The sequence below is a fragment of the Onychostoma macrolepis genome, chromosome 07, assembly GCF_012432095.1.
Source record: "Onychostoma macrolepis isolate SWU-2019 chromosome 07, ASM1243209v1, whole genome shotgun sequence".
Classification (NCBI taxonomy): domain Eukaryota; kingdom Metazoa; phylum Chordata; class Actinopteri; order Cypriniformes; family Cyprinidae; genus Onychostoma; species Onychostoma macrolepis.
In genome coordinates, this window is record NC_081161.1 from 9,092,416 (window position 1) to 9,116,939 (window position 24,524).

General features: G+C 34.9%; 1 protein-coding gene across 1 annotated transcript in view; it reads right to left on the minus strand.

Moving 5' to 3' along the window:
* The window catches only part of neo1a (neogenin 1a), a 155,201-nt gene that overhangs the window by 44,360 nt on the left and 86,317 nt on the right, over window positions 1-24,524 (minus strand). Inside the window, 3 exon segments of the mRNA XM_058781135.1 lie at window positions 6,054-6,190; window positions 17,624-17,774; window positions 21,198-21,473. Of these exon segments, the coding sequence (XP_058637118.1) occupies window positions 6,054-6,190; window positions 17,624-17,774; window positions 21,198-21,473 (564 nt within the window).

The window sequence follows — 24,524 nt, forward strand, 5'->3', positions numbered from 1 at the left end:
CTGCACATTTTGTTATTCAGATGATTTCAATGCAAAAATTAGTTTTTTGTTTGTTGGTCTACACAAACTATGCTATCTAACTGAAGAGAAATTTAGTTCATTTTCAGTTCATGGCCAAAAGTATTTGAGCAGTTGTATGACAGTAGTTAAAAGTAATTTAACTCATAATGTTTGCCTTGCAAATAAATGCTATTATCCCCTCTCCCCCAGGGCCATTCTCAGACCAGCCCATCCCAACACCTAAGATGAAGCTTAAAGGCTGTAGTGAGGGTCATCTCGTGCAGTATGACCACATTGTGCTCACGTTGGATGGACAGTTAATCACAGAGGAGAGTGAGGACACCTCGACGGCACTGGGACTCCTCCTGTGTGTATATTTTGTGTTTGGAATCCAGTATCCTAAAGCAGCGGTTCTCAGTTCCAGTCCTGGTGACATGCCCCCACATGTTTTGCATGTCTCACTTATTTAACACACCTGATTCAGATCATGAGCTCGTTAGAAAAGAGCTCCATGAATGTACTGTGCTCTGACTGACATGGTCCCTCCCTACACGGATCATTCATTCACAGATTTACACTACTTCCTGTCACTGTAAGTCACTATTTTCTCTATTTCTGGGCCTCTTCCAGGTCTAGTTAGCAGTTTCTATTGTTTTTTAAATCCTGAAGGTCTTACAGAAATGTTAGTACGCTGTTGACAGTGAAAGATACTGCAGTACTTCAGAGTGTACAACTTAGTTTGCAAGTGGTTGTGTATTATTAATTTTCAGTAATTTCACTCACTCACTATAAATGTTAAAAAGACTAGATTTTCCAAATAAAGTAAAGAACTAATGTAGGCCTAAGACTGTAGGTGAAAAAGTTACCTGATTACAGGGCTACAGTATATATATGTATGTAAAATAGGACTCTCTCTTCCTCAAAAATATACATATTTCAAGCTTGTTGCATTATTTTTTATATGTATAAAACAACAACTCCCCGTATATTGTGATGTTGTATATGTATATTCCCTGGCTTGTCAGCACTCATTTTATTTGCTGCTGAAAGAAATAAATTAAAAGGTTTTGAAAGTGGGATGTATTTTGTTTCTCAGTAAGCATTTAGTACAGGATTTTTCTTTTTTAAAGCCCCAATTTGGTAAGAAATTATTAGTTATCATTCATCTTTTAAGTAAAAGTGTTATTTAGAAGCATATTGCCTCATCTATGGTAGTAATACATGGCACTTCTAATGGTTCTGTATAACACAATTTGACAAATGTGCTATAAAGCTTCTTATATTTAAGAATATGTGCCATATAGTACCAAACAAGGTGTCCCAATGATTAAAAGCCAAAGAACCACTGTTGAACACCATGTATGAGAAAAAGTGCTATATGGAACCTCTTATGGTTCTACATAGCACCATTTGAAAAAGGTGCTATATAGCACCAAAAGTGGCTCCCCTATTATGATTACAAGCCAAATAACCACTTTTGGTGCTATATAGCACCTTTTTTTTTTTTTAGAGTGTATATATAAATTAATATTATAAAATACATTGCTTATATAAGGTTAATAGAAAGAAAAATATAATGTGACATTGTGATGTGTACACATTATATACAGTATATTATTATTATATATTATATTATATATAATTTTCAATGTGTGGAAGTGAACAGAAAAATCTACAGGTACACGTATAAATGAGAGCAAAATGGGCAAAAGGTAAAAACAGCAAATAGAGACTATAGATTGTCATTAATATAAATATTTATGAGACTGTCAATAAAATTCTTAGGAGAAAACCAGCCAAATGCAGAATGGCTACATAAAGCTATGGCAGGATATAAGCTGAGCTAAATTGAACCTCATTGGGTGTTTTCCAGATGAGCTGGGTTCTACAGTATCTGGAACTGTATATCTAACATAAGTTGCAGCATCAGGGCCAAACTGACAGAGGTAAGGTGATGAATGGCTGTTAGTATGTGCTCCTGCAGTCTGCTGAGGCCTGCACACACAACCCGCTGAAAAACACTTGTCACACACTGCTGGGTTCCTGCTCACGCCAGCTCCACACGGGACAGATGGTTTGTGTTTCAATCACTCAGTATATCTCACACACATAAACCCAGTAGCACATGCACAGGGCAGCGCTCATATCGGTGGCCACTGACTGTAAAAATGTTGCATCAGCTGCAAATATACAGATAAAGGCTGTGCTGATGTTTGATTGCACACACTTTTGCATTTTTGTTACACAACCACCCTAAGCATTAAAGTCAATATGAAACACAATTCACAGCTTATTTTACTTCCACAGTCTGATAAACTTCCTAGTATGAAATATGTTACAGCAGGACATGGTTTTATGATCAGGGACTGGCTGGATTATAAAAAGTGGGTGTTCCAAACCAAAATGGAGTCAGGCCTGAATGTTTGTTTGCAGTGGATTGTGGAGGACTGCTCCCATTGCATTAATGTTCCATTAACATTCACCACAAGTGCTTTAACTATTGTCAATATTTTACAAAGGCTGTATTATCTACAAATGATGCCTAAAACCGTGCTTAAATATCTGTTTTGCTATTGGTTAACATTATTTTCCATGTTCACATATGAAGATATTCTTTGAGAATAATGTGCATTAATGAATAACACAATACGACCAAGAACGTGTATTAACTTAAGAAAGTAAACAATCTCAATTGTGATTTCATGTTGACTTTAAGGATAAATTGTGAGGAAAGGGTGCTGAAACAACACTAGAGATGTAGCCAGAGAATTTGTTGCATTGGTCAAAGACTGCTTACTTTGGAAGCTTGTTTCCACCACAGGATAAAAAAAAAGACATACGTTACCCAATTTCATTGGAAATACATGTCTAAATTTCTGCAAAACTCAAAAATTTACCTATATGTACATTTCCAGTGAAATGAACACTAGAAGCAGTAAAACTCAGACAACAAATCCTGTCAAACTAGGGTTAAAAAATGTAAAGATAGTACGGTTGCATCAGCAAATGTGTTTTTACATCACTTTAGAATTCATTAACACTATCAAGTAAGTTTAGGGTTGAGTTTGGTGTAGGGTGTGTTGTTTTCCAACATGATAGAGCATTAACCTATTAGTGACACTCCATAAACAGGCAATACATACCTGAAGCAAAGTAATAAAAACACAACATATCATAAAAAAATATTGTGATTAACTTTTTTTTTTCCATGACAGAATAAAACAGAATTGCAAGATGTACACTCATAATTCAGAAAAGTGAGAATTGCGAAATGTAAACTTGCAATTCTGAGAAAGATAAGTCTGAATGGTGAGATATAAACTTGCAGTTGCAAGAAAAAGGCAGAATTGTGAGATTTTTGATTCCGTGGTGAAAACAAGCTTCCATAGGTTACACTCCTATACATTCTAGCGGGAGATTATAGTGATGATAAAACATCTCGAATGACAACACAGCTTTTATCACCACCTCGCTTGCATTCAGGAGCATGTCTCAGGTTTCCTGCTATATTACAGACAATGTCAAAGCTCAACACACACTATTGTTTCTATTCATCTACCCTGCATTTCAGAATAGGCTAAGAAACAGCAACCTACAAGCTACTCCCTTATGTTCTGCGTAGCACAGAAAAGACAGTCTATCAAAGTTTAATAGGATTCTGGGTTTCTCACCTACAGTATAACAAAAACACAGAGAGCGCAGAAATTCCCAGATCAATCTGACCTGCTCACACTAGCACACATCTCTGCATGTTGACTAGTAATGTACACAGCAGAATGTATTCATAACTCTTCTGCGCCCACTGGTTGACATTTAAAAACTGAGCAAACAAGACATGAAAGTCATTGTTTTGGATGCAATACGACCTGCTCTATCAATAGCATTATGTTGATCACAACAAAACCATTTTTATTTGTAAAAATAAACTTGCAATAGGAGTGAACCAGAGGGTCCAGAGGGTTTACAAGCAGAAATATGAATCTTATATTTTGTTAATGGATGAATTATTCAGCATGCATTATTCAGATAAACCTATTACTATTTGAGCTGTGAAGCATTTTTAGAAGTGGGACTACTTTTCTGGGCAAATTAACTTCTGGTTGTGTGATACCAACGTAATTCCTGTGAGTGTAGTATAGTTATAAATATTACATAGGTTATTCAGCAATTCAATCACACTATTTTCATGCCAACATGAATTATGTTGAAGTCTTGTGGCTATTACTTTTAAAACAGTGTGTATTTTGCTTTAATGGCCTGTCCTTACATATGTCCTTTTGTGGAAAAGAAGTACACTTTATCATACTTAAAAAAAATGGAAAAATAAGGAAATTATATACTTTAGATAGAAGAATATACTTAAGTGAGAACCGAATGTAATGTTTTTGGATACTCTACTGAATGTTAACTTAAATGAAATGAAAATGTTTAAGAGTTTACAATTAAAAGTGTTTTGACCCACTTAATTAGAACATAAGTAGATTTATATGTAATTTCATAATGACTTATAATGAAATTCCATAATGAAATATGTGACCCTGGACCACAAAACCAGTCTTAAGTGTCAATTTTTCGTGAAAGCTGAATAAATAAGCTTTCCATTGATGTATGGTTTGTTAGGATCGGACAATATTTGGCTGAGATACAACTATTTAAAAATCTGGAATCTGAGGGTGCAAAAAAAAAATCTAAATATTGAGAAAATCGCCTTTAAAGTTGTCCAAATGAATTCTTGACGTTTTGATATATTTACAGTAGGAAATTTACAAAATATATTCATGGAATATGATCTGTACTTAATATACTAATGATTTTTGGCATAAAAGAAAAATCTATAATTTTGACCCATACAGTGTATTTTTGGCTATTGCTACAAATATACCCCAGCGACTTAAGACTGGTTTTGTGGTCCAGGGTCACATATGATTAAAGTGTATTGTTGAATGTACTGACAAGCATTTATGGTAAACATATTTATGGTATGTAATGTATTTAAACATTTTTGTAATTACATATTTTAATTACATAATATCAATAAATTACTAAAATTATAATCAAGTATTTTACACATGCTTTAATATGTTAGTCAACACATCAATAAGTGTTCTTTATTAAAAGCATGACATAAGATTTTTAAAACATAATGACAAAATGTATTTTGAAGAGAAACTTTTAAATTTTACATTTTTAAACATGCCCTTAAATGTAATAAACAGTATTGAAAGTGTACTCACTGTAAATGCACTTAAGTGGCCTTTTATTTGATTGATATTACATGCAAGTACAGTTTTTTTTAACATATACTTTATACTACAAGTGCACATTCAATACAGTTTTCACTACTTAAATGGGCAAAGGGTCCTCCGAAATAATTTTCTGTGACAATCAACATTAAACAAACCTAATTTCTGATCCCAGAGCATCTCTATTCAGAACACTGAAACAGCCCATGTTGAAAGAAAAACTTAGGAAGTGTTTGACACTTGCTTGGATTCTGGGAGCTGGTCGGTTTGAGTTCGGCATTGTACCTCCTTTGTGAGCTGCTGGATTTACTGTACTATCACTCCAACACAATACCTCTCCCACCCACAAAGGCAAAGCAAAGGCCTGAAAGTAGGGGCTGGTTGCCCTCCAGTATCTTTCATCTTTTCATCTCGTCACAGTGTAGGATCAATTCCCAGCAGATGGACAGATGGCCAAAGCTCATTACACTCCACATATCTGCATGAAATCTACAGCCCAGATTCTATTCTATTCTCTGTGATTTCACACCTGTCTGAACCATCTCACGTCCCTTTCATCATCACACAATCACATCTCTTGCACTAGTCAGTCCCGCCCAAAAGCTACAGCTTGAGCAATTACAGAGAACCCAATACCCGTTTCTGTAAACATGTCTGAAGTGTGATCAGAGCGTGCAATCGAATTACAGAACTTAATGTCTCCGAGAAAATGCAACACTTCCTCTGAACAGTACTAGAGGAAAGAGCTTTACAGTGTGATGTGACAATCACTTGACTAGTCCTTTATAAAGCAGTGAGGTTTAATCTTACCTTTCAGCGTGAGTTCAGTCTGGGCCTCAATGGATCCGTTGACGTTGTCTGCCATGCAGCTGTACACACCCGCGTCTTCCTCAGTGAGATTGAAGATCCGCAGACTGCCTCCGCCAAGCACTTCAAAGCGGCCCTTGCTGTGCAGAGAAGAGAAAAAGGCGATGTCAATAAGCTCCCTGCAGAAAGTTAAATGTATACTTAGCCCAACACTAATTCAATAACTTCAGCGTACATGCTTCTCCTTCCATGCACAAAATGCAATCTATATAGCAAAGGGTGCATTCTGGCAGAAAAGGGCAGGCTCAACATTGTGGTGTGTGGTTTAGCTGTAAAGGTCAGGCTTGGTAATCAGAAGGTTTTTGGTTTGATCCCAACCAGGGGCAAAAAATGAATGGGCCATCATTGTGCCCTTGAGGTCACCAAGGCACTTAATCCCAGGGTGCTTCAGGAGGATTGTCCAGGTAATAACTGTACTATATAACACGTTGGATAAAAGGAACTCTTCCCTAAGAGGGTAGTGATAGGAGGGAAATACTGTTAGTTCACATTAGAATGTCAAGGTAACTATATTATTATCATTATTATTAATTTCAACCCTGTTACCAAAAGTTGTCCGAATACAAAAGACACCACTGAATATTTATTTATGCATTTACCATTTTTCATTCTTGTTAGCAAAAGTTGTGTGAATACAAAAGACATGTCTGAATTAATGTATTTATTTACTATTTTTCCGCCCTGTTACCAAAAGTTGTCAAGATACAAAAAACATGTCTGGATTAATTCATTTATTCATTATTTTTCAGCCCTGTAACCAAAAGTTGTCTGAATACAAAAGACATGTGTGAATTAATTATTTAATTTACTATTTTTCATCCCTGTTACCAAAAGCTGTCTGAATACATAAGAAATGTCTGGATTTACAGTTTTTTTTTTTTTGTTACTATTTTTATCCGTTACCAAAAGCTGTCTGAATACATAAGAAATGTCTGGATTTACAGTTTTTTTTTTTTGTTACTATTTTTATCCGTTACCAAAAGCAGTCTGAATACAAAAGACATGTCTAAATTTATTTACTCTTTTTCATCCCTGTTACCATAAGTTCTCTTATTTGTAGTAATACTGAACTTTAAAGTAAAGAAGAATATTTTTTTCTTACAATAACTCTGCTAACGGGGTTGAATGGCTGTGCTTGAATGCAGTCAACACAACAATTTGGGTAGAAATTGAGAAAATGATTTCTGCAGCAATTCATTTTTTCTTTGCCTTATTGATAAACTATCAACATTCGGCTGGGTGAATTTTCAACATAGGGAACATGCTGTGATGCTGGGCAAGGAATCAATTGTTTAGAAAGAAGAAGAGAGTGGCCACAGTATGAGGTAGAGGAGCAGGATAGTCTCCTGCATAGAGAACACAGGGATGCGGAGATTGCAGAACCTCCACTCAACCTGATCTGTCAGCCATCGACTGGCATCAAACACCAGCACATTAATACCAGCATTCTCACACTGACACATTCCCTATTTTATTTCTCTGCCTGTCTCTCAGTCTCAGATATGCAAGTAAACTGAACCATGTGCTGCATTCAAAATCGCGGGTTTTCTAGGAATCAACAAGCACGTGCTCTCAAAGGTTCTTTATTAATTTATTTTTGCCCTTTTATGTCGTAATCTTTTTAAAGCTTTTTCAGTGGAATTCTAAGTGACTGATTTAAACCGTTAAATCAACAGAGATGGGAGTATAATTCAGCACTATACAAGCGTTATACAATTACCCAAACTATATAATAAATGAACACCTAAATAAGAGCAAGTCATTCCTACACCATTGCCAGTACCAAAATCTACAATCTATAAATTGCATAGCATGGAACAGTGCTCTGAAGTCCTGAGAGGGCAGCCTGACAGTGTCCATTACACACGCCAGACCACAGGACTTGCATAAGAGCGAGTAACTCAAAAGTCTTGTGCTCAGAGAAACTCCACCCTACCTCAACCATCACACATACCTCATCCCACAGGAAAACCAGCAGGTCTCATAAAGGAGGTCTTTGTCCTTTTGGGCAAAAGAACATGGAATGAAACACGTAGGCCCACTGTGGAGCTTTTCCACCTAAGACACGCTTCAGTCTTCATGTTTTTCTTTCATGGACCGTGCCATTATTACTCATATGTTCTTTTAAGAGTGTGAATGCTGAAGTTCCACACATCAGTGCCTCTCAGCTGCAATTGTCTTAAGATCTCTGTATCTGTCTCGAGTCAAGTGCCTTCAAAACATTAATGTGAGGGAGGCACAACCTTAGTGACTTACTGACAATATCATTTGCATTTGTCAATGTGTAATTGCACTCGATTAAGTCTGAAAGATTCACTTAGACTCCTTGGGACTGCAGCATGCTAATGATTAAAAATAATAAAAACCTTGTGTGCTTTCTAGTAATAAACATCAAAAACGAGAAAATGACTATACATACATACATACATATATATAAATAAAACAAAATGGGTAACGGGGTTGCCAGTAAAATGGTTTCAGTTTTAGGATAAATTATGCTATCATTCAGTTTGGGTTATGACCAAAAATAAAACATTTTTTTTAAAAATAGTGTAATATTTTCATGTCTGTTAACTTAATACTGCTAAATAATCAATCTATTTTCTTAATTTGTCAAAATGCACTGGTAAAAGCATCAACCATTCAGCCCTGTTACCAAATTTAAATAAATACAATGCAAATAAATAACTCTTTCATGGGGAAACAGTATTTTACCAATAGCTACAAATCATTTGGTCTGTAAATAGGCTATACTCTGCTCAGTGATTTTCACTCAGGCATAAGGGTTGTGTTCAGACATACCCACGTTTTCTGTAAGAGTTTCAACAACCTCATAAATAAATAGAAGTGAAGATTGGGTACCTCCTTTCACTTACCATTTGTTAAATAATAATAATTATATGAATAATTATAATAAAATCGATGGTTTCAAGCCCTATTTTGCAACATATAAAGATAAACAAAAATGGCATAAAAAGAAATGACTTTTCCATTCTGAACATCACTGATCCTCCCATTCATTATTCAACAACTGGTCATTTCCTCACCCTTGCAGAGTTCTCAACTTGCGCAAGTTAAACACATACTATTCTTCATTCAGTACCGTCAGTGTATTAGGAGTGTTGAGGGAGAAGTAATGCTTTCGTTCTGTGAGAGGAGTCGCCTCAAATAACCCAGAACTAATGTGCAAAAGGCTCATGACTGCAGGCAGGTTAGGTCTAACAGCCAGCGCTGCATATGCCGTGATGTATATCCAGTGTGCAGCTCTGAGGCCAAACTACTGGCATCCGTCAACAGAAATCCAACACCAAACTACCGGTGGCGCTGACCCAACCTGCCTCAGAGCAGCCAGCCTGTGATTGATGCCGTCATAAGATACAAGTGAGCGAGATGAAAGGCTGCCTTGTCAACAGCTCAGAAGGTTCTGGCATGGTCTCCACCCTTAACTGTTCAGCTCCATGGCTGTGACTCCAAACAGAGGAGCTACTAATGCTGTGCCAAGACTTGAATGAGGGTAGTGACACTGTTCCTTATGATGCCACCAGCAAAATTCGTGTGTTACCCCACTGGAAATTCCAGTCACAAACAGCTTCGGATGGTTTCTACCCTCATAAAGTCAAAAAAAAAAAAAAAAGTCAGTGATATAATCAACAATTCATAATGCGGAAAAAAGAATGAAATTCCAGAAAAGAAAACCATATTAAGTAGTTTGCCATTTTTTATCAGATATCAGATATGTGTGTGTATTTATCTCTGTATTTATTTCATTCCTGGTTTTGTGGCAACTCCAGTGTTAAAACCAAAATAGATTAAGTTTAAAAATATGGTTCACTGCTTACTAATATTTGGGGAAATTTTTTTTTTACTTATATCCACAAAACCAAAGTCATGTGGTGTGATCTATAATGTGGTGGATTAAAGAAAAAGAAAAAAGAAAGTTCATGACTGTCAGTAAGTTTTTAAATCATTTTACCTGTTTTATTACAAAGCATGGTAAGTTCATGTGATATTGTATGTATATGAATGATTTAATACACATTTTCTTTAAAAAAGACATTTGTGAATGAATGATTAATTCATTCATTTTTGCATGCATTAAACACGTATCCTGAATCAATCATTCATTCACAAATGTCTTTTTTTAAAGAAAATATGTGTATGAATGTAAGAGAGTTTTGTTTTTTTTTTTTAAATGTGTCACATGGCGTTACTTGATGGTTAACACCATATGACATTTTTAGAAATTGAAATCCTTCTCTAAAATTTTATTAAATTTTTGTCCCCTCCCCAAAATCATAAACCATCATGAATACAAAGAGTACATTTTTAGGAACTTGGCACATGCGTTTTAAACTTTTTGTTTTTTTTAACGTTTTTAATTATGGACATTCTTCTTTGTCATTGACTCTTTATCTGGTCTGCACCTGATGTTCTCAAAATACTCGACAGGTACTCAATCCTATCTAAAACCATCAAACTAGACCAGCTTTAAGAGCAGCTAAGACCAGTAAACCAATGTCAGATGCTTCAAACTGTTGTTTCACTGCAGGATAGCTAAGACCATCTCGGGATAGAATGATCTTTTTTTTTTAATGCTGAATAATACTTAGGAATTAACTGTTTTTTGTTTGTTTGTTTTTTTAAAGAAGAATGGAGAAGAATTACTTCATATTTATTAATTTACCAGCATGGTTGAATGATGAACATTTTGCAATGCAAATGAATAGCTACAGAGCATTGCAATGTGCAGGTGGCTCTGAAATAGACTGAATATCCTCTCTGGACAGGGCTGCATCCTGACTACACCACATATTTAGAGAGTTCAAAGCAGAAAAAGCATTCCAAGTCAAAAACCCTTATGAGCTAATGTCATATTATTTTCTAAATCCTGAATATTATGTTCTCGCAGCTGTGGTTTCTCCAGTGTGATGTATGCTGCTCTTTTATAGAACAAGGACTGAGCTTCAAATGAAATACCTCAGAAGAGGGAAAAACTGAGCATAAAATCAATATGAAGAGCTCCATCTTTACCCTCTTTAGTCAGAGTGTTTGTTTTTCCCAGCTGGGCTGAGATGAACCGTCATCACACCTTTCTTTATGTGTTTAGCAGGTGCTTCCAACGGTTAACCAATATTTTGATTAGCACATTAATACGCACATGCCCAAAGCCACAGTCTGCGTAATATGCGCACATTAGAGGTCTGAATGAACTGGCGGGTGAGGCTGGATTTAGCTCTGGATGTGTCATTAGCTTCTGAGTGCATGGAGAGGCCACCATCATTCCTAAAGGGACGGGATGGGACACAGAGGAACTCACAGAGGGTAATAGGAGAGGGAAAAAAAATGGAGGCGCAGAAATGGAGAGGAAGCCACAAAATTCATATGTTCCAGTGACAGCTGCCACACATTTGGCTGAATGAATCCTGCTATAGTGCTGCACAGTCTATTCAACAGCAGCGATGTCCTGCCAACCAGTAAAACAGACATCCACTACAATGCATTCCAACCCTTCACTTTTCATTCCAGCAGTGTGCCTGAATCATAAATGACGTAGATTCAGCCTTGGATGGGCCACCCACGGACCAACCTCTGATGCATGCTCCATGCACAAATGGCAAGGGCTTTTGCAAAATGGCAAGCTCCAATATTTGAATCTGACATGTCCTGCTCCCTTCACGCCTCGGCTTTCCTGTAAACTCTGTACTTTTCTATGAAACAGGGTTACCCAAAACTGGGGTTCAAAAACCCCTGGGGGTCTGCGAGTTGATGAAAAGCTAATAATCAAATAATAAAATGTTAGATAAAAAAAATAAATGAATGAATAAATAAATAATATAAAGACCTCATAAAAACATTTATAATATTTCATTTACTTTCATGTCATATGACCATTAACAGACATCAGAGAACCATGGATATGCGCATGTGCTGTTAAATTATTGAAATACAAATGTAAAATTTCAGAGGGTACTTCAAAGGAACATGAAAGGGTTTCAGCTGACAAAAACATTTGGTCGATCACTGCTATACAAAAAAAAAACTAAACAGCCCAAAAATAAAATTAGAAAAATGTTGTGTAGTGTAACAATAAAGTAAAAAGTAGTAACATAGCTCTGATTTTACCTTGAATGTGAATGTACACATCCTCAGAATTTTCAAAAAAGTAAAATGAAAGTTATATATACAGTATATACGTATATATATATATATATTCCCCACAAAAATCATGAATTAATTCAGAAATATTAAGCTAGAAAAAGCCAGAAGCCCTCAGTAATTGCTCAATATTACTTTGATTTGGTGGACAAAAGTTATGCAAATATTTATAACAAGTATTTTTTTTTTAAATTGCTTCCCTGCTTATTTTATTTCAAAATCAAATCAAATCAAATCCTTAATAAGGATGTTTATTCTTCAGAAAACCTAATGATAATAATAATAGTATGACTTCATGGCCTTCCCTAAACTATAATTCAGAAATCAATATAAGTATATAAATTGCATTTTTAAATGTATTCTTTAAAAACGAATAATCAATTTTCTGATGTAAGGGTGCACTGTTTTTTAATCAGCACACCAAAAAACTAAAATGTGCTCAGAAGTTTCCAGACTGCTACAAAGAACTAAGCAAATCTGCAAATGTTTGCAAGATTCGTGGCACTGAATCATTTAAAGGTACTTAAAATAAGGAAAATAAAGAGATTTGTTTAAAATACAACAACAAAGTAAACAGCAAAGGGGCTGGTTGCTTTATATCAATCAGACGACCACTTCCTTTTTCAGTTCTTGGCCAAAATCAGCTGCAATGTGGACCCAGATCATATACTGAAGGTCTGGCAACACAAGACTACAAATTATACTGCTTGTGATCCAAACTGTAATATCTTATTTTCTTTCTCAATTTCTCTTTTACACACTGTCTGGCTTTCCCTCCCCCCCTCCCACCAGCTCTTTGTGCCAGTCTACAGTGTTTATCCTTCAGTGAATCCAGCCTGTTGTTAAACTCCCACTTAGAATCCCGAGCATCTCCAAACCTGCTATTATATCTCTCTCTCAGCTCTCTGCCCAATGACTCTATCAGAAGCCTGAGAGATGGGCACACAGCTACTGCCAGAGACGGAGAGCGGTTGGTGTGACTCCATGGTTAATAGAGCACTGCTTGGATTTCAACATGAGAAAAACACTTTTCCCCCTATACACACATAAGGGAGCTCGAGAGGATCCTTCTGTGTGGACTGATGGACTGTGCTGTTTCTCTGTTTGGCAGGGGCAGAAACCCTGCCTCTCCAGACAGTAAAAGGTCAGGATATGGGAATACACAGTAGTGTTAATCACCAGGCCACAGATGATGTGAATAAAGTCTGCCCTTGTGAAAATCTAGCATGCTTAATTGCACTGAATTAGTCTTACTGTGGAAGTCAGTGTTACAGGTGTTACCAGTGATTCACATTTCACATTTTAATGAATCTTTATAAATCTAGTTTTGATCTCTGCTAAGTTATTCCATGTACATTTACATTTAGACTAAATGTAGGCTACTGTATGCTTGGAAATGTATTTTCTTGCCTGTGAAATACATTTTGGTATATTTTTTTATATCTTATTTTCACTGTTTACAACATGTATTGAACATATAGTTTTGCCAGAAAAAAATATGTTTTTGTTGTATGGGTTTGATTGTTTGATTGTTGTTGTGTTTTTCATTAAAATAAACAAAGAACCACAAACTAAGCATTCATTTTAAATTAAGTGGAAGATCTTTCATTTAACATTACAATTTGTGTAACACATGTTTACATGATTTAAGAATTTGTTCCCTCGTTTGAATTAAAGTGTGGCCATGAATAAATATTTTGTTCACTCGTTTTATTAAATTGTGGCCATGGTGTACTAATTTCTTCCTGCATTCTAATTGAATCAAAATGTGGGACTGTATTACTACAACATGGCCATGATTTAATAGAACAAGGGAAAGAATTAATTCATAGGAACAAATTTATCATTAGTTACAATTACCTTAACTTTTAAAAAATGCACTGTCTAACATTGTTGTTGTGAATTTGTAATAATGTCAAATTTATAGTTTTAAAGTACATTTTAAATCATTATGTTTTAACAACCTGTGCTTTGAAGTACTTTTATTTTGATGTGTTGACTAACATACTAAAGCACATGTAAAAAAAATTATTATAATTATAACTGTGTGTGTTATTCAATATTACATTTAAGGTTAATACATTTTAAATGAAATAAACTGCAACTTCGTCATACTAATGTGTAATTACAAATATTTTTAAATACATGACATTCAAGTTTCAATAGAAATGACATTCACGTATATTACATATATGTCCTATTTTATTACTTCTTTTTCACAAAGGCGGTTTGTGCTGGGTCATCAGCGCCCTCCCTCCGGCCGAACATTACATGGCCAGACTCTATTACCAACAGCATAAATTTGATATCAGGAGAGTGTGAGCTGAAAACAGCATTTAATCTTGTTAATACATATCCTGAACAAAAGGCTGCAGAAATTATAGGCCATTAACATTGATAAGCAACTCTGCCAATGGCCAACCCGCAATACTTTCACCCGACCTTTATAGATCGGGAGAGCAGCAGACAATGATCAACCCCAAATTGGATTCTAAATGGTGTTCCAGAGAATCGAGGGGGCAGGATGAACGGCTAGTAGCTTGATCAGTATTTCATTTGAGTTTTACTGAGCTGGTGTGGATAACAAACCCTGGACCAGCTACACTATTCCAAAAACCATCTTGACCACCATAATAACCTTGTTTTTTTTTGTTTGTTTGTTTTTTTTAGGTAAACTGTAAAAATAGCCTAAATAATTTCTAGAATCTCATCCAGTATTAAGGTTGTTACACTCTTAAAAATAAAGGTTCTTCATGATAGAAAAACCTTTTTTGTCTAAATGGTTCCATAAAGAACATCTGAAGAGCCTTTCTGTTTCACAAAAGGTTCTTTATGGTGAAAGAAGGCTCTTCAGATTATAAAAAGGTAAGAAAGAGATGGTTCTTTAAAGAACCTTTGACTGAATGGTTGTGGAACCAAAAATGTTTCTTCTACAGCATCGCTATGAAACGAATGCGTCTGTACTATAGAAATATTTGGAGATAGATATTGCACAGTATGATCAAAGGAACCGTGAACATGCTTTGTTCATATTTAAATTGTGTCTTAAGGTTTGGGGGATTGAAGTCACACTTAATACAGACCCCAATATGAGGCAATCAACAGTCACTCTCACTGTACCCTTTCATCTATCTTTTCTCCCTTGTTCTGCCTCTCTGACTCGTCCGTTTACCGTGGTTAATCCCCACAGCGCGGTGAGGCTGCTGGGCGCAAAGCATGTTTTCATAAATTCGGATATGTCAAGCAGGGGCTTGAATGCCTCGTTCTATCGCTGTCTGATAATACAAACGTTCTTACAAATATTCCCTATTGCTCTTTCATTTAACATTCCCAATTACTGACTGACAGTCCAAACCCGTCTTCAAGAAACCTCACAGGAACTTTTTAATTGTCAAGAACAAAACATCTTTTTCAGTCATCTAAGTTTGAGAGTGCATTCAGTGTTGAAATTACCTCAGCCCTTGTTCCACAGACAGCTATACTTTGATTAATGAAGCAATCTTGTGAAGATGGCAACTCTGGGAATACTTACATTCAAGCCAGTGAATGGGGTAATTATTGTTATGACAAACTTACTCTAAGGCAATTATTAGTGGTGTTTACTAAGGCAAGCAGCGCTATTACAATTGCTCACGCTAACGGTTAGGGATTTGAGCAAACCACTAAACGAACTACATGACTTTGGGATGCAACTTGTCCTGTACTTTTCTGCAATGATACCTCAAAATAAAAGGCCTGTTTAGAAGAGGTGTGCTATTACTTTTCTAAGCAATCTGGACAATAAAAAAAAAAAAAAAAAGGTTGCAAGCAAAAAGCAAAACATTTTGTTGAAAAAATTTCAAAAATCTAGTTTATAACCAATGTGTGAGAAGTTTGTACAGAAACATAGAAAAACTGTTACCATGGCACCGTGAAATAAAAATAAAAATATATATAAATGCATACATATTTTACAACTGAAGATAACAGAATAAAATTATTTACATTAATATAATTATTAATTATTTGTATAATTATAATTAATTAATTACTAATATAATATAATATAATAAATAATTTTGTTTGATTGGGTTTATTTTAATCTTAAACATTTTTATTAATTTAAAGGGATAGTTAACCCAAAAATTTAAACTTTGTCATTCCTCATGTCACTTAAAACCCATAAGACTTTCATTAATCTTAAACACAAATAAATATAATTTACGCGAGAAACATGAGATTCTGTTGCTCCACTGAAAGTCCATGTAACCAAAACAATTCATTAGTTCTCACTTGTCAAGCAGCAATATTTAATGTGCTTTATGTATGTGCGTTGATCAGTGTTTATACTGTATGTGAAGAAAACCTTAAATGAAACCAGTTTTTCAAATAAAGCAATCATGAATCATGTTACGTTTACAACGTTTTTATGAACTTGAACTTTGAAAAGTTAAAGATTTGGTGTAGTGTCTCAGGTTTCAAAGTGTCTTATGTATCTTCACTGAAGATAAAAGAAAGTATTATAGGTTTGGAACGACTTGAGGATGAATAAATGATAACATTGATGCGTCAACTAAGCCTTTAATACCACTTTTAAATGTATTCTTAGAAAATTTCATAAAGATTTATTTAAAATGTCCAAATTCACTTTTGATTTTACAATTTCACAATTGATTTGAGATTTTAGTGCTTTATAAAAAAAAAAAATAAAAAAAAAAAAAAAGTACTTTATTATAAGAGCATCCCTATTTTGTATTATTATTCCAGATTTTCCAGGCCTATCACAACGTTAAAATTTCCAGGTGGCTGTGGCTGTGGCAACCCTGTCAGCACTTTTTTTTTTTTAGCATGCAGTGTTGAGAACATCGACTGATCACAATCTCTGGGTCACGCGTGCCCTTTGGACACCCAACAGCTAATGAGAATGAAGCATAAAAAAAAGTGGCTTCCCTGGTCTAATCTGTGAACAGCCTGGCAGTGTTTCTCATGAGAGAGGTGTGAGAGAGACTGTGTGTGTGTGTGTGTGTGTGTGTGTGTGTGTGTGTGTGGTGCAGACACTTGCAGTCCTGACTGGCATTGACACCTCGCAGGCAGGCGCCGTCACTCTAATTATTTACTCGGGCAGCTGGGACGGGGCTGTATGCCAGCAGAACAGCAGACGTACACAGAGAGTGATCCCTAAAAGTGGACACTGCTGCCACAGCGGGACTCTAAGCTCATGTTCGTCACATTGGCAACACACAGAGGAATCAATGAGCTGTTAGTGGAAATCACTGTCTGATTCAGGGTGAAGAGCTCTGGGTCTATTAATAGCAGAGTATCTATCCACCCTGGAGATCTGTGAGGATAGAAATGCTGCTTGATGATGCATTTCCTACCTGTACTCAATGAGCTGGTCTTTGTGCATCCATGTGACATCGGCTGTGGGATATCCCGTCACCACACAGGGGAGAAGCACACTCTCCCCAACGACTTTAAACACATGCTGAGGCTCCAGGAGAAACTCCAGGGTCCTTTCCTCCCCTGATTCTGCACAAAACAGAGAAGTGCATTCACAGTCAATGTCTGTCCCTGTCCTAATTGTTACTTATTTGAAACTTTTGAAATAATATTTTTATAAAAATCTTTCAAAAAGTTTTTTTTTTTTTCAGTAAAAATATCTAAACATCCTTAAAACAAGGTACAGTATGAAAAGCAAAATTGCATACAATATTATGAGTTTTTTAGAGAATATATTTTGCTATTAATATTGCTTTTTTACCTCATTGACAAACATTTTTGTCTAGTCAAATGAAAATTTGGTCATTATTTACTCATCCTCGTGTCACTCTAAACCTGTGTGAATTTCTTACCTCTGCAAAACACAAAGTAAGATATTTCGAGAAATGTCTGACTGTCAATATAATAGAAGTCAATGGGGTCCAATGTTGTTTAGTTCACAGAGAAAAGAAAGTCGTACAGGTTTGGAAACCACCTGAGGGTGATGATATAAACTTTATTTTTGAGTGGACTATCTCTTTAAATATGTTTTGTTTTGCTTAAAAAGTGGGGTAAGAAAAATCTAGGCAAATCAGGATATATTCTCCTCAAACAAAGTTCCCAAGTAAATTAATCTAGTTTTTTATCTTTTTTTTAAGGATGTTTCAATATTTTTAATTGAAAACAAGACAAAAGTATATATTTAAAAAATACATATAAATAAATATAAAGATGACAGAACTTTCATCTTTGAATGCACAATCTCTTTATGTATGAATTATTTTTTGCTTTTGTTTTTTTCTTCTTATCCCATTTAAAAAGTGGGATAAGAAAAAAATCGGGTTATATTCACTTAAGACTAATGTTATTATACAGTTTACAGAATTTTACTTGAGTATATTTTACCCAAGTTAAAATATTTGGAATTACACTGGAAAACAAGAAAAATACTGATTAAGATAATGAAGCTGTACAACAAGAAAATGGAAATTTTCCATCAGGAACGTGTGAACTTGTTGACCATTTAGCCTTACAGATTAAGTGCATCATTTTTGTGTCACTAGTCGCAACAAATTGTGTTTTTTAATAACATTTAAAAGTAACCTTACCATAATATTTGAAAAATGAACGTTCCCCTAATGATTTCTCTAAGTACATAACTTTAGTCGCAACAAATTGAATGAAAAACATACTGAAACAAATAGTAATGATTGGAAAAAATTCTACAAATGGCATTATTTACATTGTAACATTTGCAGTATATACCTTTTAGGTTAAAGCTTTTAAAAAGCTTTCTCTTTAATACTCATTATTTATTTATCTATCTCAGTGAGGGAAATAGATTTATTTTCTAAATATTCTCTCTTTACATACTGCTGCATCATGTTGCTTCCTGCTCCATGTTTAGTGTGATAACCTCAGCAGGCGACGGTGCTTCAGGCCTGATTTATGTTCTTTAATATCTCACTCTGTGCTCATGACTGCCTGGAAAAATAAATCTGCATGCTGAATATCTGCCACAAAGGAGCTCAGTCCTCTTTAACTTTAGCATAAATTACATTGTTCTCTTTGATAACACCACATGTGGCCGTCCTTCTGGAGGAGGCCTCCTTTAAAACTCTCTCTCCCCTCAATTGTGTGAGTTTCAGTAGTGCATGAAAAATTACATCAGAATCAATGTCTTGCATTTTTATTATCAGGAATGCAGGGGAATTGGCCTTTTCCTTATAGAACCTTTTTAGGGGCAATTTTTATTTTTTATTTATTTTTGGACATACCTGACTGAATTTATGTTTTTTTTTACAAAAAAACAACTTTTGATTAGTGCTGCCAAACGATTAATAAAAAAAAAATTAAAACTGCCAAAATAAAGGTTTTTGTTTACATAATATGTGTGTACTGTGTTTATTTATTATAATTACAAACACATGCATGTTTATAAAACACAAAAATATGTTTGTATATTAAATATATTTATATATATAATATAAAATCTAAGAATATAAATATATAATTGTATATACATGTAAATATTTTCAAATTATATACTGTATGTGTGTGTACTTATATATACATAAATATACACATACATATATTATGTAAACGGAAACTTTTATTTTGGATGCGATTAATCACGATTAATCGTTTGACAGCACTACTTTTGATATAAAAGAGTTATGGTTAATTGCTTGAAATCAGTTTTGAATAAATATTTATATTTATATAAGATGCATATCTAAAAAAAATTACATTGAGCTTTTTCAACATCAACCCAGCTAAAAGGGAACGTTCTCAGAACTTTGATGAGCATTTTGGCAAGGTTATTCCAAAGTTATGAACAGATGATCTTCTTGTGACATTAATATAACATTCATTCAAACTTGTCTGATCTTTAAAGGTGGGGTATGCATTTTTTCAAAAATGCTTTAGAAAACGAGTCGGGGCCGAGTACCAAAACAAACTTGTAGCCAATCAGCAGTAAGGGGCGTGTCTACTCATGATGCAGAGGAGAGAGCGCTCAGTGCACATGACTGACATCAGCCGAGCCGAGCGACGACAGAAAGATAGAGACAGCAGATAAAAAGGCAAAAGACACCGTGTCTACACCAGACAACTGTCGCGGTCTGTCTACACTGGCCTGCGACAAGGAGCCGTTGAAAATCATTTGTAATTTGTGTCAATATGTCATAAATAGAACGCGGCAGCAGTTTACTGTCAGGGATTTGTCGTGTCGCAGCGCGGCATTCAGTGTAGACAGCATCACTGATTATAATGAGTTCTATAGTATTTTGTCGCGCTGCACTGCTCACGTCTGGTGTAGACACGGTGTTACGATAAGGCAAGAAGGAGGACCCGTGTAAAGGTTTCCAGCACTCAAGGAGAACTCAAGGAGAACTCAAGGAGAACTCAAGGAGCGGGAAGGCCTGCGAGGTTGCTTTGTTTCTTCTCGATAGGTGAGTAACATTGGTTTTGCTTTGTTTCACAGAACTAATCGTTGCGTACGTATGTGTGGGGCGGAGCTATAAAAATAGGGGTGAGACCCTTTTGGGGTAGGGGCGTGTTTGTTTTGGTAATTTCAAATGTCAATATTGGCTATCAGAAATCGCTTACCCCACCTTTAAATCAACCTTTAATTTAAAAGTAACGTTACCATAATGTTACCAAAATGACAAAATGGAACGTTCCCCTAATGATTTCTCTAATGTGCATAACCAAGAAAAAAAAAATATATTTTTTTTTAACCAACATATTTTTGTTAGCTGGGATCATTTTGATGAATTTACTATTATTCTATAATTTTCATTTATCAAAATGTTGTTTAAAGGTCAGTCAGTAAATCTGTCTAAATATTAGATAGCAGATAAAGCTTTTTACATTAGTAAAAATGTCAAAAAAAGACATGGACATAATTCATTTTGATGATACGATTCTAAGTATGGAACTGGAATATGTATGGAAGTATGGAATATTTACCAGGCAGTATCTGTATTTCAGCTTCTTCACTGGTCTTGGTGGGCCCAGCGTTGTCGATCACGCAGCGGTACAGGCCTGCGTCTGCCTCTGTGGCGTTACTGATGACGAGAGCACCGCTGGGCAGTGTGAAGACTCTCTGGTCCAGCTCAACCGGCTCTTTGTTTTGTTCCCAGCGGATGAAAGACACCAGGTCTGGATTCACCTCACAGTTTAGCACGTGACTGTCACCCACCCGCACCGGCGCGGCTTCCGGCTGACTGAGGTACCGCGGTATCCCTGAAAACAGAGAGAAATCAGAAGAATCAGAATCAGAATAAATGCATTTTGGTTTGCAAATTTCATCTTCTTATTAAGAACTACATGCCATAAATAGAAAGTGTTAAGTACTTATTGTGCAAATGGATAAAGTGAGTATATGAAATGGCACTCACTTTGTTATATTGGCAAGGCTTTTGAAATGTTGAAATACCAATAACAATGCCTAAAGCTGTTTGCCTGTAGGCTAACATTTAATTTTTCTGTCTGTGTGATCTATGTGCTTTAGAGGTGGAGGAAGTTATTGCATTTTGATTAATTGAAGACAACTGTAATTATTTGCACTGAGGAATCATAGACAATAAAGATCATGTGTATTAAAAAGTAAATACGGTCTGTTTTAATTTCATGTTGACTTTAAATGATTAATTATTTCCTTCCATGCTCAGAGTTTCAATTCTGAATTCAATGAGTGGCTCTTTAGAGGTTAAAAACATCTAAAACCCAAGGGCACATTTTGCCCTCAAACCTCTGTAAATGAAACTGATGGTGCTGAAAAATAGTCATGGCATACAAGTGTTTACACTTCCTGGAGTTCCCCTGGTGTCCTTCAAGCGGAGAGCCTGCCAGGAACCTCGTCTGTAAGCAGGAAGCAGTGCTGACAGGCTACTAAGTCACAGATTTCTCTGCTCCTCGGCTCTGGCAAAGTGATAAAGTCCAGAGAAATAACTCTACATTAAGCTTGGGTGTATTATAACTATTTAAATATTAAATTTTTATGAATTATTATTTTTCAGATGACATACAAAATTAAACAAGATAAATTTGTTTACTTTTATGAATCAGTTCACACAATCTGATTCATAACTCAGATTCATCAATTAATTTATTTTGCTCAATATAGTCCCCGCATAGCATTTTAATGTATTAAAAATAGTACTGTCAAATGATTTATCGCAATTAATCGCATTCAAAATAAAAGTTTTTGTTTGCATAATGTGTGTGTGTTCTGTGTATATTTATTATGTATATATAATACACACATACAGTATATATTTTGAAAATATTTACATGTATTTACATGTCTATATTTATATTCATATAATTTATATTATAAATAAACATATTTAATATATAAACATAACCTATTTTTCTGAAATATATACATGCATGTGTGTGTATTTATATATACATAATAAATATACACAGCACACATACATATATTATGTAAACAAAAACTTTTATGTTAGATGTGATTAATCGCGATTAATCGTTTGACAGCACTAATTAAAATCCCTTTTTATATGTAAAAATATTTGTCCTGTGGATAAATATTGCTGTTTCATGCTGGATTGTTATATTGGCACAGATGAAAATGTACTGGTTAATTAGTTAAAATCTTTTAATTTAAACTTTTGAATCTACTTTGTTACAATGTTGGTTTGATTAAATGGTGGATTGAACAAAACAAGGTCTGGGGTCTGTAGGATTTGTTAATATATTTGAAAGAAGTCTGTAATGCTAACCAAAGCATTAATTTGAAAAAAACAAAAAAAAAAACAAATACAGTAAAAACAGTAATATTGTGGAATATTATTTCGGTTTAAAATAACTGTTTTCTATTTTAATGTGTGTTAAAATGTAATTCATTCCTGTGACGCAAAGCTGAAGGTTCAGCATCATTTAAAGCAAACTTTTAAATGATAGTGTACTAATAACTAGGTAAAATCTGTTATGTGAGATCCGTAAGTGTATAAAAACAGATGCATTTCATATTTCAGACATCTAGTGCCAATTTGCTCCTTTTTCCACAGCCGTCATCTCATGCTGGGTAAAGTAAATGAAATATCACTATGAGATTTTAAATACCTGAAAGCGATTGGCTTGCAGAGGCAGATGAAAAAATCCTGGAAAAGTCACGGACTGAATAAGACACTTCTGATAAAAACACTCCAGGAGGTTTTTTTTTTTTTTTTTGGGAAAGGGCTGAAGAGGGTTCTGTATTTAAATCTTTATTTAAATCAGCTAAGTTCCTCGAGTCTTCCACATGATTTTAGCACTGAAGCAGTGTAGTTGAGCTCATTGGAGCAGTAAGTTCATCACTTCACATTATGATGAGCGAAGCGTTGAGCACTTTGCCTAATACAATTGACTCCACTTAATCACAGTTCCCTCTCATTCCGCAGGGTAGCTGCTCATGTTTCTCTGCAGTATCTGCTTCCTGCATCATACGGAAGTAAAAATCACAGATTTCACAGAATCACAGATCTCTTTAATATCCACCTTGTAAAAAAGAAGTACACTTTAGCTTACTTTTTAAGAGTGTACATATTGTGAAAATAAAAGACTAAACTTAAGTACAAACTAAATGTAATATTTTTGAAAGGTAAATTGCATGTTAATTGCGATTAAATGGAAATGTATTACCGTTTCAATTTATGTAATGCAATTAGCTGAATTATAGTGTTTTCTGAACCACTGAAGTAGGATTTTAGTACGTATTTACATAGGCTATAATTTAATCTCTATTGAAACCTTTAAGTCATGCATTTAAATATATTTGTAATTACACAATTATAACGAATCATAAAGTTAAAACTTATCAAAACTTAATTTGATATTTTTACAAAGTGCACTTTTTTAAAAGTGTGCTTAAGTGAGTTAAGAAGAACAGTCAAGAAAGTGCACTCTCTTTAAGTACACTTAAGCATTCTTTTATTTAGAAGTGTTATGTTAAGCAAGCACATTTAAAAACAAACAAAACAAACTTTTAAGTACACTACAAGTGCACATTTAATTCAAAACAATTAAGTGCACTTATTTTCACAAGGGCTAAACTGTGTAGACAACAATCAGACTATTAACAGTCGTAATGGTGAAAACGTTGTGGGATGTTGCCTAACTAACTGTATTTTAAATATAAAAACTTTTTTGAATTTTTACCTCAGCATGCAGACTTTTCTTGTGTTGCGCATTTTGATTTCTCCTGGAGAGGCTGCGTGTGCCGAGCCTATGCATTATATACAGTAGCTATATCCACTATTCGCCACTTACTCTAAACGTAATAAAATC